We start from the raw sequence: 11357 nt of genomic DNA, 5'->3' as shown, positions 1-11357 counted from the left end.
AGAGCAACTCTGATGGACTGCCCGCCTCCGGGCGCTCCCGAGCTGCGACTGAGTTCCCGCCAGCCCAGAACCCACAATGACGGTACATGGTATGGAATACCCGGCTCTCTTTGGCCAGGTTGGGTCAGCTCGCCCAGCTGTGCCCCTTCCTGGATTCTGGTGAAAATTAACTCTGTCCTGGCCAAACCCAGGACAGATGCTCATGGTTCTAAAAAACAGGATAATTTCTCTGTAATGTCCCTTATGTATGTGTGTTGCATTAGCCCTGCTCTGCATCTTGAGAAAACAAAGAGATGGCACGGGACTTCATCAGGATGATTAGTGAATAACTGTTGGCCTTGGGATCTGCCTTCCGGGTGCCTGTGGCAAGTTTCATGCAGGTTTCCCATCCTGCCTGGTTCTTCTGTATCACACATTAGAGTAATAATTCTCTTCTTCCGGCTGATAAGTGATATTAATTCCATTTGGGATTGTGAAGTGTCCTCGGTTTGGTCAGGACAGGGTTAAGTTTCACCAGAATCCAGGAAGCGGCACAGCCGGTGGGCTGACCCAACCCCAACCTGGCCAAACAGAGCCGGGTATTCCATACCATGTGCCATCATGCTGGGTTCGGGTTGGGGGGCGGGGGGGGCAGAGTGGCGGGAACTCACTCGCGGCTCGGGGGTGTGGGTGCCGGTCCTGTCCAGGAGAGAGGCTCTCCAGGTTCGTGTTGTGCTTTCTCCTTATCTGTATCATTGTTGTTCCTGTTCCCTTTGTTTGCTGTTCTGTTAAACTGCCCTTATCCCGACCCACCAGTTTTCTGCCTGTTTCTTTCCACTCTCCTCCGCACACCGGCGGGGGGAGGGGTGGCCATGTGGTGCTTTTGTTGCCGGCTGCAGCCAAAACCAGAACATTAATTTGGCGCCCAAGAGGGGGGGGGGATAACGGCAGGGCTGAGCAGCGGGTGTTAAAACTGCTGTCTTAGATTTTGTTAAATTTTGATACATGCATTTTTCTGTGTTAGTTACATAGTCGCCGGTAAAAATGTTTCTGACTTTGATCAGATGGCTCTGGTATTTCAGCCCTTACTTGCAGTATGTGTTCACTGCTGTGCTGTTCATTACCTCGGGGAAAAGGATTACGATGACAATTGTTCTGTACTGTATGATATCAACCTATGACATGATAACATCATTGTGCATAGAATTAGGCTTGTATTTGCATGTGGCACTGCGGTCATTTCTGTACCTCAGATCCTATGTCTTAGAATTTCTTAATAATCAAACCCAGGCTGTGGGGAAAACTGGAAGGGATACCTTCCCCCAATCTTTTGCCCCCTATCTCTCCTTCAGGCTGGTCCTAACAGCTTTTGAGAATTTCAAGTACCTGTGGGATGCTCAGGCCAGCACTCTCCTTTTGTTATGCCTCCTGAATGGGTTGCAGGTTTTGTTTAGGATTAAACAAGTAGTTAAGAACATCGTGCAGAGACCTGCCCCGGGGCCGGATAGCTGTGAGTGACTGGGTGTGTGGGACAGCATGGGCAGGTGTCTAGAGCAGTGGGCAACCCCGGTGTGTTTTAAACTCACCCCTGAACAAGTACAGAATCCGGACAAACTAGTAAAATATCTGCAAAAATTGTGCTGCCACCCTGGGAACTCCAGAGAGACACAAATCACCGCAACGTGCTGGGGTCTGGCCCACGCCTACCGAGCTTCCCTGTTCAACACTGTTCAGTGCCCTAAAGGAGAAAGGAGGGGAAACGAAGTGGCAGGCACTGCGGCTGGCGCTGCCCCCACAGCCGGCCCTGTAGCCCCTCCAGCCCAGCAGGCAGTCACAGCCCTCCTGACCGGCACCATGGCTGCTGCAGCCACTGACTTTGTCCCGGCTTCCCCTGGCGGGCACGACAGCTGCTGCAGCTACAGCTCCAGCAGCAGGCATCGTGGCTGAGCCCAGTAACCAACCTGTGCCGGTAGCAGTCACCCCTGTAAAACTAAAGAAAGACGCAAAGAGAGCAGATCGCTCCGGGAGGTATGACAATGAGCCAGGGTCATCGCAGGAGACAGAGACACAGATCATCACCCGGTCCCTGTCCCTGAATGACCTGCGAGACTTGCGGAAAGATTTCAGCTGCCACCGAGGTGAGCACATTGTCACCTGGCTGCTGCGGTGCATGGATAATGGGGCCAGGATCTTGGAGTTAGAGGGCAAGGAAGCCAAACAGCTGGGATGTCTGACCAGGGAATGGGGCATTGACAAGGTCATTGGGAAGAAGGACCAAGTCCTCAGCCTCTGGAGGAGATTTCTGTCAGGCGTGAGGGAGAGGTACCCCTTCAGAGACGATTTTGTATGCTATCCTGGCAAGTGGACAAATATGGAAAGGGGTATTCAGTACTTGATGGAATTAGCTGTGCGAGAGCTGATTTACTGTGAACCAGACGATGAGCAGTTACCCACAGACCCAGATGAAGTCCAGTGTACACCATCTATGTGGAGGAAGTTTGTGCAGAGCGCACCATCCTCATATGCCAACTCACTGGCAGTTGTAAACTGGAAAGGTAAGGAGGCACCAACAGTGGATGAGGTGGCTGTCCGACTCCGGCAATATGAAGAAAGCCTCTCTTCCTCCCTCGTTTCGGCCGTGGAGAAATTGTCCCAGAAGATCCAACGACTTGAACAGAGTATTTCCTACTCCCCACCTGTATGGGCCAGTGTCTCAGCTATTAGAAGCTAGCGTTCCTCTGCTCAGGAGAGAGAGTACAGAGGCTATACACCATGGGGCACCCTGTGGTTTTACCTACGTGACCACGGAGACGACATGAGGAAGTGGGATGGAAAACCTACCTCAAATCTAGAGCCATGAGTGCTTGAGTTGCAAGGTAAAACAATCACCAAAGGGAATTCTATTAGGAAAAATACCTCTCCAGTTTCCAGCAGCCAGCTCTCCAGACCAGGCAGATAGTTTGATCTTGATTCCGATCCTCTGGAGGGGACCTCCAAGTCACTATTACAGCAAGTGAGCAGCAAATTCTCTAACCAGGATTAGTGGGGCCCTGCCTCCAGCCAGGTGGTGGAAAGGGACAATCGCGTTTATTGGACAGTGTGGATTCAGTGGCCTGGCACGTTAGATCCACAAGAGTATCAAGCTCTAGTGGACACTGGTGCACAGTGTACTTTAATGCCATCAGAGTTCAAAGGGTCAGAGTCCATTTGCATTTCGGGAGTGACAGGGGGGTCCCAAGAGCTGAGTGTACTGGAGGCTGAAGTGAGCCTCACTGGGCAGGAGTGGCAGAAGCACCCCATTGTGACTGGCCGCAAGGCTCCGTGCACCCTTGGTATAGACTGTCTTAGGAGAGGCTATTTCAAGGACCCAAAGGTGTATCGGTGGGCTTTTGGCATAGGTGCTTTGGAGACGGAAGAAATTAAACAGCTGTCCATTTTGCCTGATCTCTCGGAGGATCCTTCCGTTGTGGGGTTGCTGAGGGTTGAAGAACAACAGGTGCCAATCGCAACCACAACGGTACACCAGCGACAGTATAGTACCAACTGAGACTCCCTTCTCCCCATTCTTCAGCTGATCCGCCAGCTGGACAGTCAAGGAATGATCAGCAAAACTTGCTCACCCTTTACTAGTCCCATATGGCCAGTGAGAAAATCTAGTGGAGAGTGGAGACTGACAATAGACTACAGTGGCCTGAATGAAGTCACACCACCGCTGAATGCTGCCGTGCCAGACATGTTAGAACTTCAATATCAGCTGGAGTCAAAGGTAGACAAGTGGTATGTGACAAATGACATCGCTAATGCATTCTTCTCCATCCCTTTGGCAGCAGAGTGCAGGCCACAGTTTGCTTTCACCTGGAGGGGCATCCAGTACACCTGGAATCGACTGCCCCAGGGGTGGAAACACAGTCGCACCATTTGCCATGGACTAATCCAGACTGCACTGGAAGGGGTGAAGCTCCAGAACATCTGCAGTACATCGATGACATCATTGTACGGGGTGACACAGCGGAGGAAGTTTTTGAGAAAGCGGAGAAAATCGTTGAGATCCTTCAGAAAGCCGGTTTCGCCATTAAGCAAAGTAAAGTCAAGGGACCTGCACCAGAGATCCAGTTTTTGGGAATAAAATGGCAGGATGGGCGCCATCAAATCCCAATGGATGTCATCAACAAAATAGCAGCTATGTCTCCACCAACCAGCAAAAAGGAAGCACAGGCCTTCCTGGGTGTTGTGGGTTTTTGGAGGATGCACATCCCAAATTACAGCCAGAATGTAAGTCCTCTGTACCATGTGACCTAGAAGAAGAATGATTTTGAATGGGGCCCTGAGCAACGACAGGCATTTGAACAAATTAAACGGGAGATAGTTCATGCCGTAGCCCTTGGTCCAGTCTGCTCAGGGCAAGATGTTAAAAACGTGCTCCACACCGCAGCCGGGGACAATGGCCCAACCTGGAGTCTCTGGCAGAAAGCACCAGGGGAGACTCGAGGTTGACCCCTGGGGTTCTGGAGCCGTGGATACAAAGGATCTGAGGCCCACTATACTCCCACTGCAAAAGAGATTCTGGCAGCATATGAAGGTGTTCGAGCTGCTTCAGAAGTGGTCGGCACTGAAGCACAGCTCCTCCTAGCACCACGATTGCCGGTCCTGGGCTGGATGTTCAAAGAGAGGGTCCCCTCTACGCATCATGCCACTGATGCTACGTGGAGTAAGTGGGTCGCGCTGATCACCCAGCATGCCCGAATGGGAAACCCCAGTCACCCAGGAACTCTGGATGTAATCATGACCTGGCCAGAAGGCAAAGATGTTGGAGTATCGCCAGAGGAGGAGTTGACAAGTGCTGAAGAGGCCACACTGTATAACAAGCTGCCAGAAAACGAGAAACAGTATGCCCTGTTCACGGAGGGGTCCTGCCGTATTGTGGGGAAGCGGCGGAGGTGGAAGGCTGCTGTATGGAGCCCTACACAACAACTCGCGGAAACTGCCGAGGGAGAAAGTGAGTCGAGCCAGTTTGCAGAGGTGAAAACCATCCAGCTGGCTTTAGACATTGCCAGTCAACAGAAGTGGCCAGTGCTCTATCTTTACACCGACTCCTAGATAGTGGCAAGTGCCTTGTGGGGGTGGCTGCAGCAATGGAAGAAGAACAACTGGCAGCGCAGAGACAAACCTATCTGGGCTGCCCCATTGTGGCAAGATATTGCTGCTCGTCTGGAGCAGTTGGCTGTAAAAGTGTGCCACGTGCACACCCACATCCCTAAGAGTCGAGCCACTGAGGAACATCAAAACAGCCAGCAGGTGGATCAGGCTGCCAAGATTGAAGTGGCTCAGGTGGATCTGGACTGGCAACATAAGGGTGAACTGTTTATAGCTCGGTGGGCCCATGACACCTCGGGCCACCAAGGAGGAGACATGACATATCGATGAGCTCGTGACCGAGGGGTGGACTTGACCATGGACACCATCGCACAGGATATCCATGAATGTGAAAAGTGTGCTGCCTTCAAGCAAACCAAGCAGGTAAAGCCTCAGTGGTATGGAGGACGATGGCTAAAATATAAATACGGGGAGGCTTGGCAGATTGACTACATGACACTGCCACAAACCCGCCAAGGCAAGCGCTATGTGCTCACAATGGTGGAGGCCACCACCGGATGGCTGGAAATCTACCCTGTGCCCCATGCCACCGCCTGGAATACCATTCTGGGCCAAAGAACTCGGTATCAAGTGGGTGTATCACATCCCCTGCCATGCACCAGCCTCGGGAAAGATCGAACGGTACAATGGGCGGCTAAAAACCACTTTGAGGGCAATGGGGGTGTGGGACTTTCAAAAATTGGGATACCAATTTAGCAAATGCCACCTGGTTGGTTAACACCAAAGGATCCACCAACCGGGCTGGTCCTGCCCAGTCAAAACCTCAGTGCTCCATAGAAGGGGATAAAGTCCCTGTAGTGCACATGCGGAACATGTTAGGGAAGACGGTTTGGGTTAGTCCTGCCTCGGGCAAAGGCAAGCCCATCCACAGGATTGCTTTTGCTCAAGGACCTGGATGTACCTGGTGGGTAATGTGGAAGGATGGGGAAGTCTGATGTGTACCTCACGGGGATTTGATTTTGGGTGAGAATAGGCCATAAATAAATAAATTGTATAAAGTTATTTGTTAAATAACCCTGTCACTGTCTGTTATCACTGTTATAATTGTTATATGTTATACCAGTAGTAGCATAGTAAGAATCGTCCAGAATGAAGAAGGATGGACTTTTTGATGAAACCTAGCAGGGCACAGTGATGATGGAACTGGACCTGGTTTTCAACAACTGGCACCCAGCAACTTTGTCAAGATCAACATCTCCTGCAGACTGTGGGCACAGGGCGCACCAGAGACATCAGCCATGAGCTCCGGATGCAGCAAGTTAGCGCCCATCACCGCACATCTCCTCTCCTGCAACGGAAGACCATTACGACAGATGGAGCCCAAAGTCATGGATTAAGTGAACTCAACGGACACTTTAGAGGGATGATCCATAGACTAAGGGAATGATATCTGGAGACAGAAGAAGCGGTGGTGATCAACTGGACAATATGGGACCTGGGCACGATGTATATTGTATGGAATAAGGGGTGGATAATGTCCTGGGTTTGGCCAGGACAGGGTTAATTTTCAGCAGAATCCAGGAAGGGGCACAGCCGGGTGGGCTGACCCAACCCCAACCTGGCCAAACAGAGCCGGGTATTCCATACCATGTGCCGTCACGCTGGGTTCCGGGGGCGGGCGGCAGCGCGGCGGGAACTCACTCGCGGCTCAGGAGGACTCAGCGGTGGTTCGGTCCGAGAGAGTGGTTCTGTTCTGCGGGTTTGTTTTGTATATTCTCCTTTTTTTCTGTATCGTTGTTGTTCCTGTTCCTTTTGTTTGCTGTTCTGTTAAACTTCCTTTATCCCGACCCACCGGTTTCTGCCTGTTTTCTTTCCATTCTCCTCCGCACCCCGGCGGGGGGAGGGGCGGCTGCATGACGATTTTGTTGCCGGTGGCAGCCGAAACCAGAACATGAAGTCATTTAGGTGTTGTGTAATTCAGTTTCTTTACACGCAAGGAGAAGTCAGCGCAGTTCTTACTGTTGTTTGTATTCAGTCATCAAAGCACTCAGTCAAATCATTGGTGATGCCAACTGAGGGGTAGAAGTGTGAAGTGGTAGGGATTTCACAGCTGTCTTGAGTAATTGAAGCCTTCTGCACAGAAATCTTGCAGAGTAAAAAAGGTCAAAAAATTATTAATATAATTACACCCCTAATCAAATCTAATGAGTTGCAAACGTACTGGGAAGGATAGTGAGTCTAGCTGAGTGCTACCTGTGGAGATCCCTGACTGAATAGCTCTGCTCACACTGTTCCTTTGTTAATGACACTGCCTTGTGCATTTGTTGCCGTCTGGGCTACTTCTGTATGATTGACAGCTGGATTATCTGTTTCACCTGGGCAGTCCAAGTGAACTGAACTAGCACTGCTGGCTGCCACCTTGAATATTTCGCTACGTTTAACTCTTTAACACAGGCACGTAGTAAAGCAAGAGATGCAGCCTTTTTTCAGCTGTCCTTCTCCTTCAAATGCAACTGTCTCCAATGACAGCAGGGTAAATGACCTCTCCACAGCAAGACTGGCATGTGAACTCCTGTTTTCTGCAGGCTACGCTGAACAAGCAGCAGCACGTGATTAGCTGGTGCAGGGCCTAGTCCTTGTGTTGAGGGAGTCTCATCAGTGTTGCTCCCTTGCAAATTAATTTTGGGTGGAGGTGTCATCTGCTGCACCTGGTTAAGTGGGGTGGAGGCTTCTTAAATGGTGGTGGTGAGGGTTTGAACTTTTAGGGGAAAGCAAAATGAGGAGACTTACAGCTGTAGTGGTGGTGGTGGTGTCCTCATTCTCTTTGTTGCCCTACGAGGAATCCTGGCTCAGGCTCTTTGCTAGAGCTTTGCTGAGGTTCCTAGGCTTCATCTTCTGGGGCACTGCTGTAGTTCTGGCCTTTGGTGGAGTTTTTGTGATCCTGATGTGCAAGAACTACAGATATTTTTTTCAGGAGTCTTTCTTGTCTCTTCCTGGCTGGCTGGCTGTTGCAGCTGCACTCATCTTGCTGCCTACTGGAGTTTTGGCTATCTCCATTTCTGTGAAGTGTTCCCGCCATCAGCAAGGAGCTCTCATGTACTTGCTGCTGGTCCTTCTTTGCCTACAAGTGTCTTCGGCAGTTCTGGCTCAGTTCTACTCTGTTCAGATGGCTTCTGAGCTGGAAGGCGCTATGGATTACCTTGTCTATCAGTACAATGGGGCACACTCCCAAGGTCCTGGTGGCAGTGCTGTGGATGAGGTACAGAGGAAGCTGCAGTGTTGTGGGGTCCAAAACTATACAGACTGGCTAAAGGCAACAGCTGCTGCTTGGCATCTTTCAGCTGAAAAATCTCGTGTCCCTGAAAGCTGCTGTAAGGAGAAGTATTCTCATTGTGGAGGTGACATAAGCCATATGGAGCAACTTTTTCAGGAAGGCTGTCTAAGGAAGTTGGAAGACCAGTTGCATTTTGTCAATCTCTATGTGTTTTGGTGCTGTACTGTGCTAAGCATCTTGGAGCTGTTGGCTGGTGTCAGCAATGGCATCCTCATGAGGCATCAGCCGTTCCGTGACTTCCGAATTCAAGACTCATCTACCTTCTCATAGGCTTGCAGATACTGACATTGTTATTGAACCTGCTGTGTGTTTCTGTTTTTTTTTGTACCACTCTGCAGTTGCAATGTAAGAAATGTTTTTTAAAAAATATATTTGCATGTAAATCAGACTAATTCATTACAGCTGGATTTTTTTTTTAATGTTACAATATTAGATAAATTTTTCCCCCATTTCATGATCAGTAAGAATCCTGTGCCTGAAAAACTTCATTTCTGGAAGTCACAGCAGGGAGGGGAGGGTCTTCAGCATGTGCAAACATGAAACTACTGTATGTGAGTGTGGGGGAAGCAGTAGGTAGATGTATGTCTTGCTGAGGGGAGCAAGTTGCAAAGTCATGGCATGAATTTTTGGAATAAATCTTACCTGGACTAGAATCTTGAAGAGCAGTTAAAGAGCAGATTCCTCCACCTTTAAACTTGTATTCAACACTTTTTTATTTCTGAAAGAAGCCCTTTGGATAAAGTTTAACCCTTTTTTCTTTTTCTCCTTCAAACACAGGTTTAAAAACTAAATTATTCCTCAGAGAAAATAAATACCTATTCTTGAAGTGGCAAGAGGCTGCAATCTAAATGGAGAAGATACTTTTAACAGCTGCAGAGTAGGTAATAAGATGACATACAGCAGGAGGCCATTAACTCAGGAGTTGCACAAGAGCAATTCTCAAATTGAGGAGGAAGAAGAAAGTCTACCGTAATTATTCATTTATTTTGTTTCAAAGCAAGGGAAGAGTCATTCCTCCTTTCCTGAAAGGTTACATGGGGTCATAGGCATGGTTGAATGACAACAGCAATATGCTGCTTTTTCTTAAGGTACATCTGACCTACTCTTTCTAAATCTTCTTATACAATTTATGTGGGTCTCACTCTAGTCTGCATGTGTTGAAAGGGACTAAGCCAACATAAAGGTTACGCATATTCTTGTTTATGTCAGTAGGGTTGGTGTTTAGGGAGGTGCTGGTAAAGGTTCTGCTTTACCTGTGTTGGACTGTGCAGTGCTTGCTTGTGTGTGCTTGTATCTGTGTGTCTGTTTAGGAAATGCTTTCAGCCTCACTACTGACACGTAGTGCAGCTGCATCCTTTGGTAAGTGTACATAGTGAATCTCCAGGGCCTGTAAGTGTACCATGTTAGGCTTTACCAGACCAGGAACCATGAAACAGCCTGGATCACAGAAAACACTGGACTGGTCAAGTCCCTTAGCACTTGAAGCAATAGTCAGCGAAATCATTATTACTTTAAATTTTCTACCAAATGTCAGGTACTTCGTGACAGATTTCAGACCCCAAATCACCACATACTTATTTTCAGATGGGGAAAACGAAATTAGAGGACGTTGGTCAGTTCTTGTAGGCTTATTAATAACTATGTGGAAATCAAACATGAAATACATTGCAGGCCTGCTTCATAAAAAAATAAAGACATTGATTTAGATAAAGCAAAAGAACTAATTCATTAGGAGAGAGTACTTCCTCCCCAAAAGAAGGAATGTTTCAAAGCAAAAAAAGAAAATATCTGTGTCTGAGTCACACAATAGAAGGAAGCATTTCTTTCAGTTTGCTTGACACAGGGTGCATGTGGCAGTGAATAAAATTCATCTAGTTAAACGTCACAATTGGGTCTTTATTGCCTTGTCGTAGCCTGCCTCTTAAATGTTTTGTGATGCAAAGTTATTGCTATGATATTACAAAGATGTAATGAAACTGAAGTTGATAGCTGCTGACCCAGGAAGAAATCACAGAATCACAGAATCACAGAATAGTAGGGGTTGGAAGGGACCTCTGTGGGTCATCTACTCCAACCCCCCTGCCGAAACAGGGTCACCTACAGTAGGCTGCACAGGACCTTGCCCAGGTGGGTCTTGAATATCTCCAGAGAAGGAGACTCCACAACCTCCCTGGGCAGCCTGTTCCAGTGCTCCGTCACCCTCAGAGGGAAGAAGTTCTTCCTCATGTTCAGACGGAACTTCCTGTGCCTCAGTTTGTGCCCATTGCCCCTTGTCCTGTCACTGGGCACCACTGAAAAGAGCTTGGCCCCATCCTCCTGAAACCCACACTTATAGTATTTGTCAGCATTTATTAGGTCCCCTCGCAGCCTTCTCTTCTTCAGGCTGAACAAGCCCAGCTCCCTCAGCCTCTCCTCACAGGACAGATGCTCCAGTCCCCTCACCATTCTTGTAGCCCTCCGCTGGACTCTCTCCAGTAGCTTTTCATCTTTCTTGAACTGGGGAGCCCAGAACAGGACACAGTACTCCAGATGAGGCCTCACCAGGGCAGTGTAGAGGGGAAGGAGAACCTCCCTCGTCCTACTGGCCACACTCTTCTTGATGCACCCCAGGATCCCATTGGCTTTCTTGGCAGCCAGGGCACACTGCTGGCTCATGGTTAACCTGTCGTCCACCAGGACACCCAGGTCCCTCTCCGCACAGCTGCTCTCCAGCAGGTCCACCCCAAGCCTGTACTGGTGCAGGGGGTTGTTCCTCCCCAGGTGCAGGACCCTGCACTTGCCCTTGTTGAACCTCATCAGGTTCCTCTCTGCCCAGCTTTCCAGCCTATCCAGGTCACGCTGAATGGCAGCACAGCCTTCTGGTGTATCTACCACGCCTCCCAGTTTGGTGTCGTCAGCAAACTTGCTGAGGGTACATTCTAACTATTCATCCAGGTCATTGATGAAGAAG

The 11357-nt window shown here is 49.2% G+C and overlaps 1 protein-coding gene across 1 annotated transcript; it reads left to right on the top strand.

Moving 5' to 3' along the window:
- Positions 1–7849: 7849 nt before the first annotated feature.
- Positions 7850–8677, top strand: LOC104336372 (tetraspanin-3). Its single transcript, XM_009942203.1, has one exon. The coding sequence runs from the start codon at positions 7850–7852 to the stop codon at positions 8675–8677; it is 828 nt and encodes a 275-aa protein (XP_009940505.1).
- Positions 8678–11357: the final 2680 nt, after the last annotated feature.

Source organism: Opisthocomus hoazin, chromosome Z (assembly GCF_030867145.1).
Source record: "Opisthocomus hoazin isolate bOpiHoa1 chromosome Z, bOpiHoa1.hap1, whole genome shotgun sequence".
Taxonomy (NCBI): Eukaryota; Metazoa; Chordata; class Aves; order Opisthocomiformes; family Opisthocomidae; genus Opisthocomus; species Opisthocomus hoazin.
Note: the sequence above shows the minus strand (reverse complement) of the source record. Positions and strands in the feature narration are given on the sequence as shown.